The sequence below is a fragment of the Anas acuta genome, chromosome 2 (assembly GCF_963932015.1).
Source record: "Anas acuta chromosome 2, bAnaAcu1.1, whole genome shotgun sequence".
In the NCBI taxonomy this organism is placed as follows: Eukaryota; Metazoa; Chordata; class Aves; order Anseriformes; family Anatidae; genus Anas; species Anas acuta.
The window spans coordinates 150,999,188-151,019,100 of NC_088980.1; the positions used below are offsets into that span (position 1 = coordinate 150,999,188).

The following is a 19,913-nucleotide window of genomic DNA, read 5'->3' on the forward strand; positions in this document are numbered from 1 at the left end:
AGACAAGTCTGAACCCTGACATACCTTCCATGGCTTAGATCCTTGATTCACGACTTCAGGCTAGTGTCTGCTCAGTAGGCATCTATGAATGTTGATACCTCTCACATCTCAGGACTATTAAATTTCATGTTAAATCAGACAGTGGGTGAAAAGGCAGGTACTTCTGACATGGGGCCAAAATCCAAGACTCCTTCACTGCTGAGCTCCCTAATCATTTGGCAATAAAGCCAAACTCTCTCTCTCTCTTTGGTTTGAAATACTGCTCTACAAAAGTCTGAAGATATAGATTTTTGTCCCCCTGCTTTCATGGGACTGGAATTCAACTCCTATTCTGTGTAAACCTAGTAGAGGAAGGAGTATTGGAGTACTGGTTAATAACATGTTTTCTACTTGATGAAAATGGAAGAGATGGAAGTGTGTGTGCTGAATGTTATTAAGAGAGGAAGAGTAAGGGAGCTACAGAAATAGCATTTTAATGATAAATATGTAATGACTTCATTTTAAATTAATTTTTGATGTGCCATTTTAAAATTCAATTCCTTTTAACAGTATCCATTGTTTTCTTCCATCTTTATTATTTTCCATTTACATTTTTAAAAACAATTGCACTCATTCTGTTGCAGTACTTGACAGTTTATACCAACAGATCCCTTACATTTACTTGGCTTGTAATTAAATAGGTTGTAAGAATAAAGGATTTCCTCCTGATTACAAGGACAGTGTGCACAGGGGAAAGATCTGTGCATTAATGATGCTCCATATATTAAAACAGTTGTTGCATAACTACTGCACAGACATAACTTAGACGTATTTCTTTAGCAACACGGAGATAAGGCAGGAAAATACCAGATTTATTAGATAAGTTCTATTCACATATATGAATTAGAAATGAGGATACAAGATAATAGGCTGTGCTTTTTTTTTTTTTTTTCTTTTTTTTCTTTTAACCTTAGTTCTATTATAATCCAGAGTTTTTTAAAAAAAAACCCTTTGCCGGATCAAAAAAATTTATGCTATGCTTTTAGAGGGATTCAGATATGAAATAAATTGTTCATTGTATTTAAATTCATGAGTTTAGCACAGCAGGGCGCCGTGCACAGTACAGAGAGTACTGCTAGTTCGCAGACTACATTATTTAGCGAGACCTTGTACATTCCCCGGATGAGGCAGCACAATAGCTTTACAGGCACAGCTCTTGAGCTTTAATTTCTATGCCTACCCACTGACTACAGCACAGCAGAGAAACCTTTCCTCACCTCAGTTTGGTGCACTGGACATTTCCTGGATGTATGACAAGCCCTCCACCAATCATACTGCTGTAGAGTGATCTCCAAATAAAGAGGTTTGGAAACAAGACAGCTGAAGTGGGAGCTAGTCTGAACTCAGAGTAAAAGATAATGTTAAAAAACACGGGCCTAGCACTATCTAGTGGCAGTAGGAAGATAAGGAACTACTGCTTTACACATTATGTTATATTTCAGAAACAAAAAAAGATATTTTAATTGGATTTTTCCTTTCCAAACTCAGTTTGAGCATGGCTGGTATTTTTCTTCTTAATATCAAATTATATTGGGTGGTAAGTATGACTGTAAAATGAGCTAATTAACGTATGTTACCCAATACAGTCATCTCTCCATCATCCACAGCAGCAGTGAGCCTTTCTATCCAACATCACACAAATACTGAGAGGGAAAGTATGGACATTGTGCTTGAACAAAATCAGGGCACTGTAAAGCAAGGTGTAAACAGAGTTTGAATGAATTCTAGTGGTCAGCTTGGATCCAGCTATGTTTGTCCAACCCAGCTTAATACTGGCTGTAGAATATGATGGCAGATTCTAGTCTGAGCCCTTCTGAAGACTCCACTTGCCCCTGGAGTTTAGCCCAGCCACATCCCAACTGATTCAGCCTGGGGACATCACATGAATTAGCCTACAATCACAACAACCTACTTACAGACTCAGTAATGTGCAATACACTCATTTCTGTCAGTTTACATATGGCCAATACAAATGTTATGTCTCATGTGCTGTTACACGATGTCTGGGGGTCTAATTCCAGACATCCCAATACTTAATTTTGAATTCACCTTCCTATTTTGCTACCGATTTTGGATTGACATTAACTCTTTGCAAGGTGATGACAGACTGCTTAGCACAATTACCTGATTTACTACACAACACACAAGCTAGAACAATAACTCCTTCACTCTAACACCTGCAAACCCAATAGTTAGATTATAATAGATTTTTTTTTCCTTCAATGTAATCACATTACACTGCTCACTCTAAACTTTATACTTTTATTGTGAAAGACTGAGAAATTTTCCCTGATTTTTTCTTACCAGGGTGATTTGTCTTGATGTGTGATTTTATAAGTCGATCTTCAGAAAATGACTTCTCGCACACAGGACAGGAATAACTCTTTTTATCCTTAAGCAAGCAAGAAAGAAAGAGATTGCATTATCAGTCCACTAGTGTAATCACTGCAGCCATTATTCAGTAATACGTAGTTCTCAACAAAGTTATAATTGACAGTTCTGTTTTTTAACAAAAAAAATAAGATATTTATAGTGAAATAATTGAAGGAGAAATATGGAAGAATTCTAAGCACATCATTAATCCTCATGAATGTAGGGTTCCAAGTTACAGCACATGACAAAATGCACAATAAATGTAAGCATTATCTTCTGGCTGACTCTTTAGGGAATCAGGAGTTGAAAGATAAAGTCACATAACAGAGGAAAACTTATTTGATAGAAGCAGGAATATTCAGGTTTTTTTCAGTGATTTCACAAATCCACCCTTCTGAAACCTAAGGATCAGATCTCATTATTCTGAAGACATCCACCAGTATATGAATTTGTAATACTGCTTAATGGCCTGGAATTGAGCAGAAGAGTTAACAATGACAGATGCCATTACTTATTGGCTACATTTTTAACGTTTTATAAATATTCAGCATTTCACATATTACCAATAAAGCATTATTCTACTATATTGATTTAAAGACTTCCAGACTCCTCTGGCTTTTATCAGTGTCACCGATGTTATAAAAGCGTTAACACCGTCCAAGAAGTTGAACTAGAGAGCTTTGATGCAATTCTATCTATATGCAATTTTAATGTAATATCTATTGTAATCTTAGTGTTATTCCAGAAGCACCTGGCTCCACACAAAAATGCAGAACTTTTCTCCATTAATTGGAGAATTACCCAATTTAAAATATTTTTTGCTGCTGATATAAATTGAAGAGAGTGCTCTTTCCAGAAGCAACTGCTGACACAACAGATAGACACTCTATCAAATACATGGGTCACCTACTCACCTCTGCACTGATCAGATTAATATATGAGAGAAGTATCAAATAACAAATAGAGTGAAGAAAGTCTAGCAAGTCTTGACAACTAGGCAGATAACCAGATAACGTACTACCTTGTGGGAGATGTGTATCTACAAACCACTCACTGGGAAAGATGACTTGAAGCTACAGAACAGATATTTCACTGGTTATTTCAGGAAGACAAATAACTTATTGAAGAGCGCAGGAGATTACTGTACCAAAAAGAGAATGACTTCTGTGTTATAAAAAAGAAATCTGGAAGTAAAAGGATAATAAGAATTCTGGACTCTACCAGTTTCTCACCTGCGACCACAGAGCATCTCTGAATATTAAGGAAAATAAGACAAGGAGATTAGCATTGTCTGTATGTTACGGTTATACGTTTACAAATGGACTTCTCTCTTAAAAGAAATGCAAAAAATGAAGAATTCTCATGGTAAATGGGTTTTGGAACATTATGCAGGTATTTGCATTCAGTATCACATACAGAGCTCTAAGGAAGAAATAACTCATTGGCTGAAACAGCGATAAATAATTTCCTGATAGTAGGATATGGGACATGAAGCTCTTGCTGCAGTTAATATGGCAATGGCACAACAAGAATTCTGCCTGCACTGTTAGAAAGTCGCCTGCTCCTGTGAGAAAATCATGCCCAGGGACTGGAGATGGCAGCTTCTGAAAGATTAACACCTTGAGTAGTATAAGTAGAGCATCTCGCTAAGACAGAGTTGGGGCAGTCACCATTTTGAGCCCTGAGAATCTCAAGTGAAGGTGGAACAACAGAGACCACTAGCTGGTTTCTGGAGGAAGAGATTCAAGAAGCCTGCAATGCTGCCAAAATGCTCCCAAGAAAGAGCTGTTAATTGAGGAAATAGTATCTCTCAAATTACGTTATCTATTATCCCCAACCTGCTAGTGATGATTTTGGACTTCTACATGAATACATTACTCAAATGAAAATTGACAGATGAATTCTACTTAAACTCTTTAGCAATATTTGTACTTTCTCAGAGGCTGGGTTGCATGATCACGTTAATAATTTGACAGGTGTAAGAAAAGCATAAGCACAGTATCCTTTAGGGGTTAGGTTAACTTTATGTTTACAGATCCCGGTCTATTCCTCAGACTTGCTATGTAACTGGTTTCAAAAATATATTCTAAAACAACAAAAAAAAATCAACATAAATTTAATTTATAGTTATGCATTGATGGTCTTTTTAAAATTCTTCTGATTGTGCCCAGAATAAGAGGACAAATACACCTTGCCTCACAGAGTTAGATAACAAAAGATAAATCCACTCCACATACTACTTTAATGCTGTAATTGTGACAACTTTACTTTCTTGCTATACTCTTCTGGAGCAACACAACATTACAGGCACCAAGAAACATATATTTCCACATGATGATGGTGTAATCTCAGAGCTCATGATGAGGGTGTAATCTCAGAGCTCATTCAGCTCTGAGGCCTCTAGCACAAGAAGGACATGGACATACTAGAAAAGCCCAGAGGAGGGCTGCAAGGATGACGAAAGGGCTGGAGCACCTCTCCTGTGAAGAGAGGCTGAGGGAGCTGGGGTTGTTCAACCTGGAGAAGAGAAGGTTCCAGGGAGACCTTACAGCAGCCTACCAGGGTCTAAAGGAGAGCTGGGGAGGGACTCTTTGTCAGGGAGTGCAGTGATAGGACAAGGGGGAATGGCTTTAAACTAAAACATAGCAGATTTAGATTAGATATAAGAAATTTTTTCCTCAGACGATGGCGAGGCACTGACACAGGCTGCCCAAAGAAGCTGTGGATGCCCCATCCCTGTCAGTGCTCAAGGCCAGGCTGGATGGGGCTTTGGGCAACCTGGGCTGGCGGGAGATGTCCCTGCCCATGGCAGGGGGTTGGAATTAGGTGGTCTTTAAGGCCCATTCCAACCCAACCCTCATGACTCTATGATCTTCACAACACATCCTTTGCAGCGTAACAGCCTGCACTTCGGAGCAGAGCCAAGCTCCAGCGTCTCACAGAATGCATACAGCTGCAGTCAAACCTTTCACAGTTGTTTGTCCAGGTCAGTGTCACAGACTTTCAGGGCTTAAGTTACTAGTTGTTGACTGTTTAAGCGTACTTCTGTCACTGCCCTGAGAGCTTGTTACAGCACTAGTCCTTCAGTGTAAGCCCATCACTCCCAAAGCTGGCTTGTAAGAAATCCTCTCTTGCAAATTGAGTATTTCAGAGCTCTCCCAGGTCACAACACAGGGTCCCAAAGAAGGTCCCCCTAGCACAGCTTGAGCTCTTCAGAGTGCCCTTGTCACAGGCAACGACAGAGGCACTTCGAAGGACTTAGACCGAGGTTGTAGTAATACCTTCATCACATTCTCAGCATGCAAGTTTTCCTTTGCTATGAATAAAGTTATTTATTCTGTGCCTTATGAGACTGCCTGCCTTTTAAATGCCTTTGAGGGTTTGTTTTCTATGAAATAAAGTAACAAGTGGGATGGATCTAGCTTTGTTAGAGCCAGCTGCATAATCTAATCAAGCACTTCCATTTCAGAGTCACATCCATACTTCCTGAGGTTTGCTTAATCCCCCTATTAGCCACCTTGAGAATATACAAGAAGCTAAAATAATTCCAAAGTAGTTAGCTTTCTGACTGAAATACTGTTCAAATTCCACAAATCAAGAATTAATCGGGCCCATAACTATTTTTAAACCCAGTGAAAAAGTACTCTGCTCTTATCACCGAATTTTCTTGTTTGTGCTACGGTTCATTATGAAATAAGGCCACTTACACAGGAAACACAATGCCTTTCTCTTCATGTAAATGAATTGTACTAAGAAAGGGCAGCAATATCTATGTATCTTATAACATACGGCTCTCTGAAGAGAGTTCTGCTTCTCTGAGGCACATGTTTCAAGATAACTCCATGGGTAGCTGTACACCCAAAACAACCAACAACGCAAACAAATCCCACAACCCTCTGGCTATTTAAAACAACTGGCCACTATGAAGTTAATATTTAATGAACCAAGCAGTGCCAAACACAACCAACACGGTAAAACATCATAAATGTTAGCAGGTGATTAGTACGCACTCACCCATAAAGTGACGTTCTGAATGACACAACTACCTTATCCTATGAACATACACAGAGCAACAGATGATAGTGAAATTATATTGATATATAGCACCATCTATATGGCAGTACTGCCACTAATTTCAAAAGGGACTGTGTGAACTCTTAACTGCTTTGTAAACAGGTTCATTAGTAGTGCAAAATGAAGATCACAGACATTCTAAAATTGTTCAAGCCCAAATGAGACAGATGTGATACGGAAATCAACAATACACTCTAGTCCTTTTAGTTGTACTGATGTTATTTCATGAGCGGGAAATGAAACAAAGCTCTACCAGATCTTGGTGCTCACTGCCAAAACTGAATGCTTCTCATCTGCTCGAGGCCTCTGAACTTGACGGCCAGGTGAGCACAGTACTTGGGCCAAATGCACCACACTGGCTTACAAAACAGCTCTTGGCCATCACCACTCCCCTTCCTTAAACAGCTTCTGTGGAGCTAACAGTTAGAGGAATTTTCTCCTGATGCCAGGCACACTGTGTTGGTGAACAAACTAGGAAAAAGAGATGTTTAGCATCACTTTCTCCCCATACTGCAGTATTTGCCTGTTTCAACTCTTCCTGCTTTTTATATCGCACATATATTAAAAAACAAAAACTACTGAACAAAACAAAGGCAACAAGATCTTACAGAAGATGCTGCGAGGAATGCTGAAGAAGATGAAACAAGGCATAATTGCTTTACACAAGCAATAGCATATACATGTCAGAGAAGCATAATAATAAAAAAGGAGAAAAAAAAAAGAGGCATGAAAAGCAAGGTACTACACAGAAACTGATGACAGAAGAAAGACAAATTACAGGAAGTGTCTAAGCTAGCATGACAGTAATATTATTTGCCTCAGGACCAAGTTAGAATACTGTGAAGAGCAAACCAGTACCTACAGTACATAAATATTCCTAAAACTGCTTTCTCCGTGTTTAACTCTCCTCCCACACTGTTTTCTCTTTTCTTCCTAGTATTTCAATCTCAGTGCATTTTGATAGTTTGATACTTGAAAATACTTGAATGTTTTGTGTTTTTCTTTTATTTTTTTCCATAGCTGATACAATTAATCTTTAACGTGGAGGAAAACACATGATGAGCTTTTGGAAGCTAGCCATAGTCCTGCAAATCGCAAACACTGTCAGGCACCTGTCGGGGTTATTATATGCTCAGCTAAAAATCCTGCAATTATAGCTCCAGGTCTTACTCAGACATACAATTGCAGGCCTTCTTGTAGTAAGGAACAAGCTAAACTGAACTCATGCACATCTTCCCTTGACTAAGAGTATTTCTAGCAAAAGTTTCCACAATATGTTAATTAACAAAAAAAAATCACTATGTAATTTTGTAAAGTAATATAGAGACAGAGCCTGCTTCTGCACCTGTGGAATCGACAGAAGTTTTAAATACTAACATTTGGCAGAACAAAACTGGGCTTGTGGGTTATACTTTTGAGGAGTGAAAAAGTTCAGAAATCCTCACTGCAGTTGTTGTGATGCTCAAATAAAATTAAAAATATATATATATCAAGAAAGGTTTCTGAATTCAGCTGATGTTACTATCAAAATGCAACTTTGTTAAGCTGGTCTGATGTACCCAGAAAGTGGTTAAGCAACAGGAAAGAAGGAAGCTACAGACAACTTTGTAAATGGCTAGACAGACTTCTTAGTCTGTCAAGTGGCAGAAATCACAACTCAACAAACGTTAAGCAACTGCATAGAGTACTTTAAAAGCAATTTTCTTTAAATAACTCCTAGTAAAAATTAATGGCTAACTGACATTTATTTTGGAAGCCAGGTCCAAAACCAAAAGCCATTTTCCAGCTGAGTGCCCATTTTTCAGTTAATTCTTTCCCTGTCAAGTATCTTGCGCTCTTTACTTTGCAGTGACAACACCCCAGAGGTAGAGGTATCACAGCCAGATCAGTGACAGTGTAAAAAAGACACTGCTCAGGAAGGGGAAATAAGCAATCAGAGCTCAAGTGTCTCACTTCCTACCCAAAGCTCTAACCACACTCTTACACAAAAGGTCAGCAGCATAATGAATTTTCTAAGCATCCTTCCAAAGAACAGAATCATTTGCATCCAGAAACGTATGTGAATGCACGGAGGCACCAAAGAGCAAGGAGCTGTTCCGGGTCTGCACTCATTTTATAGAGGTGCTTATCTTCAAGTATCACTTATGTATAGATTTAAAATGATTTCAGACAAACCGTTCCGTGATGTTTGCCTGCTCAGAGCAGATGATTGGTGCAACATACTGAGGGACAGGGATGAACGGAAAGCTGCTTTTTAACAACCATCATTTAATTTACCCTGTTCACCAAATATGACAGGAATCCAGTTGAAGAGCAGTCAGGAACATCATAATAAAATATGTTCATTTGTATAAGGAGCTGAGATTTTTATATTGACTCTCACTGGGGACGCTTTATTTTTAATATGTATTAATAATTTTTCAAATGAAAATTAACATTAAAGTAGCTTTCCATATTTAATTATGCCTAGTTTGTTAAAGTTCTGTATTTTGGAATGAGCATCTCTGTTTACTAAAGGTAGGCGTTAAGTAAATATAGCAAGCAGAGGGCACAGAGACCAAGAGAGCTGCCAAGGTTCGTTACTGAGTAAATGCCAATACATGAATTTTTCAATCCATTTGAATACTCAAATATAGATGACAGTAAGCATCAGTAAGCATAATTCTGAAAGATCTCACTTTCACACTAATTATGAAATGAATTTTCTCAATTCTGTTTAGGATCATGAAAATGATCCTCCTGATGGGAGCTGGCAGACGTTTATCACACTTGAAAAGCAGGTACTTACGCAAGGACATGGGATGTCTCATTTCGGCCTCTTTCTTCTAACATGCTCTCACACATCATCTACACAGATTTCTTACACGATTAGGAAGAATGTGCACATATATGGTGTGTTCTACATTGGGTTTATGTGCCAGTATTTTGGTCACAGGGGGGCAAGTAGGGGTGGCCTCTGTGAGCAGAGCCCAGCAACTGCCCCATGTCAGATCAGAGCCAGCTCCGGCCAGTTCCAAAAGGGACCTGCTGCTGGCCAGAGCTGTGCCATAAGCAATGCTGGTTGGGCCTCTGGGAAAGCAGACTGAAAAAGGGGAGACGTGGGTGGCAGAAACTGTAGTGCAACGGTAGCTTGGAGAGAGAAGAGTGAGAACCATCCCTGCAGCCCCCCACATGAGTGCAGCAGGAGGCAGGAGGAGCTGCAGGCACGCAGCAGCAGTTCCCCTGCAACCTGTGGAGAGGCCCCTGGTGGAGCAGGCTGTCCCCCTGCAGCCCATGGGTCCCACATGGAGCAGATCTCCACGCTGCAGCCCCCCCATGGGTGGAGGAGCCCCCGGCGGAGCAGGTGGATGTGGCCTGGAGGAGGCTGCAGCCCATGGAGAGCCCCTGCAGGAGCAGGACCCGGGCCGCAGCTGCAGCCTGTGGAGAGAAGCCCACGCTGGTGGATGGGGGGGAAGGTGGTTTTCATTTGCTTTTCGTTCTTACTGCTCTGGTTTCCTAGTGACAGACAATACATTTCATTAATCCCCCTATGCTGACTCTGTTTTGCCCGTGACAATAATTGCTGAGTGCTCTCCCTGTCCTTATCTCAACCCTTGAGCCCTTTTCATTGTATGTTCTCCCTCTTTCCCTCTGAGGAGGGAGAGTGAGAAAGTGGTTGTGGTGGAGCTCAGCTGCCCAGCAGGGTAAAACCACCACAATATCAAAGGTGTGTAAGATTTATTTACAAGACAATGCCAGTGAAAACTACAATGTTGTGTAAAGAAGAGAGGACTACCTCTGCAGGTGTTTCCTTGTTCTTACAAGACAGAAGAGTGAGTGTTGTTATTAAATAACTGTTTTTGTTTGTCTATTTGCTTTCCCTCTGAAGAGTAAATTAACCTTTGGAGGCATTTTACTGCATGAACTATTAAAAAGCTAAATTGCAATGACATAGCCCATACTAATTTTCAGGTATTATAGTCAAGAAAGTTTAATTACAAACAGCTAATGGGCTTTATGAAATCCTCAACTGTACTTTACTCAATATCAGTATCTTCATATAAAATTATAGAAGACAATACGCTCCACCCAAGCAGACAGCCTCCAGGACTGACTACAGTCAAAAGTGGGCTAAATTCATTATTCCAAGGAAGCAGGCTTCTGCCAAACACCCTTTTCTAGAGGTCAGTTTGGAACTGGAAGGCACACCAGTGTTCATACAGGGTGTAAGTGTGTTATAAGCTTGGTATACACAGGTCTAGCACGCACCTGAGCACTTGACCTTGCAAGCAAACATGATCCTGCTACGTGGTATGAAAAGTCAGCCATGGTACACAGACCTTTCCTGACAGCTGCTAAACCTATTTGGCCCAGCCATGCGATGTAATAAAACAAGAAAACCCCAGGCAACACTGATGTAAAGAAATGAATTGTTTTTGCTTAATCTTACAAGAAAAAAAAAAAACATCCAAATGATTTCAGCTGTAAAAACCCACCATCAATAACAATGAAAAATAAAAATCTCGTTCCTTAGACGGTTTTAAATTCCTTCCTATTCTGAACACCACGATCTGTTTTTGAAACATACACAAGCAGGGTTGATGTAAAAAACTTTTTTTTTCCTTAAAATATTATTTATCTGATAATGTTGAATCAGAGAAACATCACAAAGCAGTGTCTTACTGAAAGAGGGCTTCCAGTCTGGCATGAAGTCCGTTACACACTCTCAAAGAAAACATGTAACAGGGCACTAGAAAACAGATCTGGTACCCTTCTAACACAAGAAGCAACTGCAATGGGCATTCAGAGCTGGAAGGCTTACCCAGTAAGATCAGAGACTTTAAAACTAGAATTCTTTATCTTTGTAACCATTACAGGAAATGGAAAATGGATGGTAAATGAGCAACAATTAGTTCCATGGAATGAAGTGAAATAAACAGTACTAGACATCATTTTACTCTATCGAGATTCAAAGAATCTGAGAATATTGGGAAAACTGAAGGAAAAAAATGGATGCAGCCATACCCTACTGGATGCAGCACACCCTACTGAATCTACAATGAGAGAGATCAAATGTATAGTTGCTCTAACTCATGTATTCACTTCAGAGAAGTCTGTAGAACATGCTCAGGACTCTCATCTACGTCTTCAAGCATTGCCACACAATTCCAAACATTAAAAATATGACACTGAATTGAGACAAACACAGTATTTCATTCATTACTTACCAGCTCTGTATGAACTTTAAGATGTGCCTGGAGCCTGTATTTATCTGGAGTAGAGTAGTCACAGTGTTCTGTAGGGCATTTCAGCAAAATATTACTGTGTTTCTGAATGACGTGACGCTTAAGGCAGTTTTTGGTGATGGAAGAGTAATTGCACTGGGAGCAGTAATATAAATGTTCTCGAGTGTGAGTACGAACATGCATGTCATAATGCACTTGGTACCAAAATAACTTGCCTGAAAATAAAATCAGACAGGGAGAAAGCAATTTCTAAGCAGTTGTTAGTGAAAATTCCAATGCATACCCAGTTTTCTTTTAAGGCAAAGCATGCTGCTTGAAATCTGCTCCTTTTTTCTGTAATGAAAACTTAGCCTAAAGACTCTTCACTAATGAAAACGTTTACAAATATGCTTTTGTCTAAAAAGGTCATGTTACATGCCCTGAAACAGCCTAAAAAGGGCAACTTTATTACATATCAATGATCTTTTTTTCCTAATGAGGAAGTCCTTTCAATCTCTTTTCCTACACAAAGGCTCTGAATCCAACTACACAAGTAAAAGCAGTTATCAGAAATCTTTGTAGTTACTTCCTTTCATGTTACTCCTTCCGAAAGCCTTTTCTGACATAATGACACCAAAAAAAAGTAAAATATATATAAATATACAACATTACGATGTTTCAAAACCAACAATTTTTAACTTTGACTCCTTTCCTTTCTCAAGAAGGGGGACTACAAGATAAATCCCAAGTTGTTTCATCCCAGTTATATAAGCACAAAAAATTACAGCTGAAATAAGTGGGGATGGTATATTCTTTCCGCTTCCATAAATTCAAGAAACAATTAGAACCAGAACAGTCTTAATCTTAAAATTAAGTAATGGAAATTTTCATCTCACAGGAACTGGTTCAAAACAAGTCACAAAAATATACCAGTACATGTATCCGCTGTGCAAGATCCTGCACAGCGGATCCTGCTATGCTATAGGAGAAACACTGATTCTTACACTAAGCTGATAATGAATGTAAGCATTAAAGCACAAACGGGTTCATCGCAGATGCCTAAATCTGATGAGCTTGGCCTCACTGAAAGTTCTGAGGTGGGGAGAGGCAGGTGGACAGCAAGAATCTGTCCAATTCTATCAAGTTTGATATCAACAGAAAATTGAGCAGGGCAAAGCTTTGCTTTGCTATATTTTACTAGTGGTTTTTGAGACTTGAATTATTTCATACTGTTTATACAACACAAAGTGAACCTCCCTGAATCCATACTGAACTGCAAAAAATAGTACTGCTGCAAAGATACAAAAGCATACCAAAAACTATAAGCCAGAGGAGCAGGAAAAAAGATAGCCCACAATATAACATTAAAAAGAAAAAACACAAAGCAAAAAATCCGACATCATTGTACTGCTCCTTACCACAATATTCACATTCCAAATCTCCATAAACCTTCCTTATCCTCTCACACAACTCCGTGTTCATTTGTCTCTTCTGTAAGCTATCCAAGATCTGCATAAAGGCAACAGCTCCACTCCGATTATCTGATGGATCTGCATTAGAAGAGGCTGCCTGTGGGCTGACAGCTGCGTTAGAATCTGGTGCTAGCAGAGGGGTGGCGGTTTCTGCTGAGTTCTGAACTGACTGATTGCTTGTTTCTGATTCACTAGAAGGAACAGACTGACTTTGCTCTTCAGAACCTGAAAGCTTCTCAGTCACTGCATTGTTCTGATTTAAACTTTTGTCTTCAGAGAGCAAAAGCTGCATTTCTTCACCCTGCTCATTTACAGAACTGGAGTGGTTAATTTCCTCGTCGTTTGCAGGAGAAACTTTCAGCTCATCAGAAGGAGAGGTACCATTTTTCAGCAGAAAGCAATCTGATGCTACACAGGACTGAACGTTTGGGGCAGGTGTGTCCGTTGACGCCTGACACAGAGTCTCTCTTACATTCTCCACCAGAGGATTTTCAAATTCTAAAGAAGGGACAGTATCAATTTTTAAGTCACCATTAGGCTGACCATTATGGTTTACATCTGCAGCTGTTGCTTCACCCATACAGGTAGGTGTTTTTGGTGTGTTAATAACATTACTACTCATGATTGTCAATTCATCTGTAGTTTGTGGAAGCTGTTCACCAAGGGCTTCCGGCTGGATATCACCTCCTGGCTCAAGCAGGCAGAAGCTTTGATTGATAGAACTGTTAAAAACCGAAGTTTCCTGCATATCTGCATGTACATCTTTGATGTGAGCACGGAGCCTTACAGAACTGACGAATTTCTTCAGGCACACAGAACACACATAGACAAATGGGTGCTTTCGAACATGAAGCTCGAGAGCTTGGTACTTGGTGGCTCCATGACCACAGAGCTCACAAGCAAAGGGCCTTTCATCACCGTGAACAAGCATGTGACGGTCTCGATCAAGCTCGTTTTTGAATTTGCGCTCACAAATATGGCAGTCATAAAGAAGTTGTCTTTTGCCCTCTCGTGTCATCAAGCGGAGCTCGTCAAAAACATCTTTCACCTTTTTATCTTGAAGGTCATGTGTTTCCTTGATATGCTTGATCAAGTTTTTAACATCTGAGTATTTCTTTTTGCAGAAGCGACAGTGCTGCTTGATTTTCTTGTGAACTCTTTCAATGTGGACTTTGAGATGGCCTTTGCTGAGACAAGTGAATGTACAATAATCGCAGCTAAACTTCTCCCCTGTATGTTTCCGCATGTGAACATTGAGGTTGGCTTTGATCGCACTGGCGTAACTGCAGTATGAACACTTGTAAGGTTTCTCATTTGTATGAATCCTCAAATGTGCTTGGAGGGAGTGTTTGAATTTGAATACCTTGTTACAGTATTCACATGTAAAGATCTTCAGCTGAGTTGGACCCAACCTAAAAGGAAAGAAAACCATCTGCATTTACAATATTGAAACTCAGTGACATAACGTGTCAAAAGCTTTGTAGATATTCATAATGGACTTACCTATATTTATTATACAAAGATATTGCCCATGGCTTTTTTTTAATTTTGCAACCTATGCACAGAATATTTTCAGCTGTTCCTTTATTAAAAAGGCTCAGAAAACATGAATGAAATGCTTCTATATTGATTTTAATGAAAGTGAATTACTTTGCATGAACATAAAGGTAAATATTTCAAAATTACCTGCTGGATTTCATTGCCTGTTCATACGGTGTTTGCTGAATTGCATATTCTTGATATCCTCGTCGTTGTGATGGGTCTTGAACTGTTGTCTCTGGAGTTGTGGGTTCAGTTTCTTGGGGAGCAGCCTCAACTGGAACAATTTTTGTGGCTCCTATAAACAAAGACAATATATGTTCATTAAAAATATTTTATTAAAATGTGCATTGTCTGTAATAAAAACAGAGTAAATCATAGAATACTTTAGCTTGGATGAGGCATCTAAAGATTGTGTAGTTGTAACCCCTTCCTGACCTGGGCAGGGACATCTCCCCCCCGCCCAGGTTGCCCCAGGCCCCATCCAGCCTGGCCTTGAACACCTCCAGGGAAGGGGCATCCACAGCTTCTCTGGGCAGCCTGTGCCACTGCCTCACCACCCTCTGAGAGAAGAATTTCTTCCTGATGTCTAATCTAAATCTACCCTCTTTCTATTTAAAACCACTAGCCCTTGTCCTATTGCCACAGCCCCTGACAAATAAAACATTAAACTCCGTAATCATTAGTTCAGCTATTTTAGTTTCATTTTTTAAATTCATGTGCATAAAATGATAGATACAATTCCAGAAGGCATCAGTACTCAAACCAAACATCTGTTTAAATATCATTACAGAAGTGATGGTTACACAGAGTAATAAAAATGCTTGATGCCTACTACTGTGAGATCCTATATCCAATTACTTCCACCTTTAAAAACTAAGTTTTAGAAATGAAATTTTGATTTTTCTGTTTCTGCTCCATGCTTCTGCTGAAAACTTCAGCTGAGCTATTTAATCAATTCTACAGTGAGGCTGGGGAAAAAAAGACACTTTTTTCTATATTTAAAAGTCTGGACATCTTTTCCTTGAACAAATCTTTTACATTTTTTGTTTTGGGGCTTGTTGCCATCTCCTCATAATAAGAGAATATGCTCCATGTGCACATCTCAATTTCCCTTAGTAGCAGAAGTAAAAGGGCTGTGCAGAAAACAAAAAGATCAGATTCTATCCCACAGAGCTTTACAGTTAATTGAGGCAAAACTAAGCACATTCTGAGATGTGATTGAGTTGAGATTGTTTAGCTGAGTGCTCTTTTTTCCCCCCCTGAACAGTTGACAGTAGTCAGGAAGAATTTATTGCCAAGCCTCTATAGTTAGCACTGAGGGTAATTACAAATCACATAAATATTAATTTATACTGGAAAAAAAAAATCCAAGTATCCATTATTGACTGATCCCCTTTTTAATTTCTTAGTCCAACCATAACTCATCTACCTATGTGTTAAACAAGGGAGTTACTGTGCTCAAAAGCTGTAATAAATTTATATGAACATTTATTAATTCACATATATATTACAAAGATATACGTATGTATTTGTGAAATCTTCATATTGTACTAGCACGTACTATAGAAGAATCTCTGAAAAAAAACTGCTTTCGGAGCAGTATTTCAGGGTATTGAAAAATGAACAGTAAACAAGGGACCAGGGTATTGAAAAATGAACAGTAAACAAGGGACCATACACTGAATAACAGAAGAAAACAAAAAAGCATTAAATATGTAGTAATACATAACTACCCACACCTCCTAGGAAAAAAAGGAAAAAAAAAAAAAAGAAAAAGAAAAAGCCAGACTTGTAAAAAAAGACTGTTCTGTGGGACAAGCGAGCAAGCAAGGTTGCACATGAAAATAGTTTTGAATTAAATAATGAGTAACAATTTCAGGTAAAACTGGAATCCAGTATGTTCTACTTTGTTTTCTTTTTCTTAGATATTACATTAGTATTCGATCTCATTTCAATTCACCTGATTAAAATAAAAGTAAAATTTTAAAAAAAGTACCATATGCCTTTGTGACAGAGAAAAGAAATTATAGTAAGAATCAAAGTAATTTTACAAAAAGACATGGGAACCTAGAAAGCAAAAGACAGAATCAATACATTTTTAACAGGTTCTCACCGTTTAATCACGGACATCTTTTCCAACCTAAATGATTCTATGATAAAAATGACACCCATGAATAGCAAAAAAAGTTTGAGGAATGAAACAAGCTACTTCTTTAACATGGGGATGAAATTAAAATCCTTCTTGTTCCATCCAGAGAGCAGGTTTCTGAAGATATTATGTACAAAATACAAGAGGTATAAACACAAACCCTAAGAAACAACAATTATAAGGAGAAGAAAGCTAAAAAACAGAGACAGTCCAAAGGTTTACACAGTCCAAAGCTAGATGGAGAATATATTGCAAAATCTCACTTCTAAAAACAAAACAAAACAAACTAAACCCACGCCAATGGTATACAGGAAAAACAGTAACAGGTGGGGGTTGCCCAACAGCATGCTTGAAAGCCTTATGGGCATTGCAACTGAGGAGAGCAGAGTCATAAAAGAGACAAAGGGGAAAGCCAGAGATCCCTTGGGTCCCTCGTTAATGATTTAAAGTGGGAACTGAAGATATTTTGAGAAGAGGCACTTTGGGAGTATGTAAGCTTTGATATCAGATGGGGCACCAGCAAGCCCTGTAGATAAAGAGACTGTATTTAGCTCTGTTGCTCACCGTACAGACTGCATATAAAAATGGCCTTTTTGACTACTGATTTTTTAATGTTTTCTTTTCTGTAGCAAAGATTCTGCCAGTTGATCAGAATTCAACTTCCAGGTTTTCAAATGGAATGTCACCAGAACATTTTAGGTGCTGTTCTTCCCGTCCCCACCTCTCCTCTCTTCCAGATGCCCAGGCTGCTCCTCCTGGCTCACACCATCATGGCCCTGGGAGATGGGAGCTCGGCATGACAGTGCAGGGGATGTGCTTCAATCAGTGGGTTTGGCGTAAGAAAGATAACACTGATATTAAACACCAGACCAATATCGCCTTACTTTATTATTTCAGAAATAGAACCAAAGTTTTCTTTATTTAGAGCAATTCAGATGAAAGAATAGATCTTAAACTGCTCTATAAGCTTGGCTATCTCTTTCCAGCCTCCTATTTCCTGCACACAAGACAAGGATCCTCATTAAACGCTCTTCACTGAACCTCCTCTGTGCCCTTCTGCCTTTCAGGATGTTTGATGGTTTCCTGAACAGGCTGTTGAACTGTTTAATAGACTTTTGTGCTACCAGTGTAAAATGTTAATCACTTAAATTAGGCAAGCTAGTTAAGTACTGCCTTGCCAGCATTTTGCATACTTGGAGTGGACAGAACACTCCAGGTCATCCTAGCACTAAATTCCCTACGTGGTTAACAGAGTCCACAAACACAGATGATGTCGAGATGATTCTATGATCCTTTGATCATAACCAAATGACAAAGATGCTTACCCAGCAAGTGAAACTTGATTTCCAGGCTCTACCCAATGTAAGATGTACTGAACCCACTACCCATTAAACCCATTGAAAATATTACATGCTAACAACTAAGGCAAAAGTTTTCATAACTGCTCCCTGAACAATCATTTTAAATTGTTAAGAGCATACAGATATAAAAAAAAAAAATAAAATAAAAAGTCAACTGCTCTGAACATACCTTTCCAAAACTCCTTCCTGTAGTTCCAACCACCTCGTATCTATTTTATTTTAAACTCAGAATTAACTTTAATTTACTAGACTTCATTTATGTCTCTTGCTTTCTTCTTTTCAGATGGTATCACCTAAGTAAACTTGTTTTAAGAGTAGTAAGGTTTGAGTTCCTCGTGACATTCTGACAGCTACTTCTACAAACAAGTGTTATCCAGCATGCCTTCCCATGGCTCAAACACAGCAATGATGGGCTCTAATCTCTGACACTGTCCCTTAGAAAAAGCCAGCTTGGCCTTGCTACAGAGTTCTCCTATAACAAGGCTCATCAACAGATTACAAGGTAAGCTAGTGGAAGGGATTATTAGAAAGGAGCAGAAGTAAAACAGGAGATGACATTAACTAAATTCGTGCTACCGAACAACTAAGTTCTTTGAACCTTCTACAATTTTACATACAGACAAAAAAAACAAAACAACACAAAGCTATAGAAGAACAATAAACAAAATCAAAATTGGAAGAATTTCCCTTGGAAAAGGGATAAATAGCTCTGAGACCTCCAACTTGGAAGTGACATAACTGGAAGAGGAATATCAGAAAGACCTTTAAAATTAGGAATACCATGAAAAAAGTGTGAATAATCCTCTGTCTCATAAACCATGCACAAAAAGCATTTCAAAGATATAAGCAGTCAGCAGGCTTAACATGGAACAAAAGAACGTATGGTTTCACCCGGTATGTAATTAAATTATGGAACAACTACTGCAGGATCTTACAGAGACTGAAAATACAAATATATTCACAAAGGGATTTAGACAAATTAATAGATGTGTATTAAATATGATGATCTAGAAGCAACTCCCAGCTCTTGGAGGCCATGCACCGTAAGGTTCTCACTTCTTTCCTGTGGGAATACTGCAAGCTGCCTTGTCTGACTAGACCTGCCTTTAAGCTATGACTTTTTTTTCGTTTTTCATTTTGAGTTTTAAAAAAAAAATCATAGTGTAGGTACCTGTGTATATTAAATAACTGAAGTGGATGAAGTGAGTACCTTCTTACAATCTTTTTGAATGAACGTATTTCTTTCTGTTTCTGTAATATCCTAAGGAACGTGTTCCAAATGTACACTGACCCCTGGTAAGACAATTCTGAAAATGAAACCAAGAGAAACTAACCCTAAGTTCCACTGTTCCCCATGAAAACCTACCTTCCACCTCCAAAATAAAGCATAAAAAAGGCAAAATCATCTTTAATCGTTCTAATAATAAGGAGATTAAACACATTTTAACTTTCAAAAATAAATAGAAACACAGAGCTACATATGTGGGGATGAAGATTGTCCCTTTCAACACAACTGGCCACTAGCTGACCACATAACTAAATCCATTCATACAAGATACCTGCAAATACACTGAGGTCAAAGTGTAAATTTTCTTAACCTTGCTTAATTTCACATTTGCTTTAAATCAACATAAGGCTTGTTTCTTTTCTCTAGCCCTTCACTCAGCTCCATGTTCTTGACACTTTGAATGTGCCAGCA

General features: G+C 38.8%; 1 protein-coding gene across 1 annotated transcript in view; it reads right to left on the bottom strand.

Moving 5' to 3' along the window:
* ZFAT (zinc finger and AT-hook domain containing) overlaps positions 1–19,913 on the bottom strand; it is a 91,917-nt gene that overhangs the window by 36,355 nt on the left and 35,649 nt on the right. Inside the window, exons 5-8 of the mRNA XM_068672699.1 lie at positions 14,849–14,999; positions 13,109–14,574; positions 11,694–11,926; positions 2,344–2,431 (exon numbers count right to left, since the gene is read on the bottom strand). Coding sequence (XP_068528800.1) covers positions 2,344–2,431; positions 11,694–11,926; positions 13,109–14,574; positions 14,849–14,999 — 1,938 coding nt within the window. The remainder of the gene's footprint in view (positions 1–2,343; positions 2,432–11,693; positions 11,927–13,108; positions 14,575–14,848; positions 15,000–19,913) is intronic.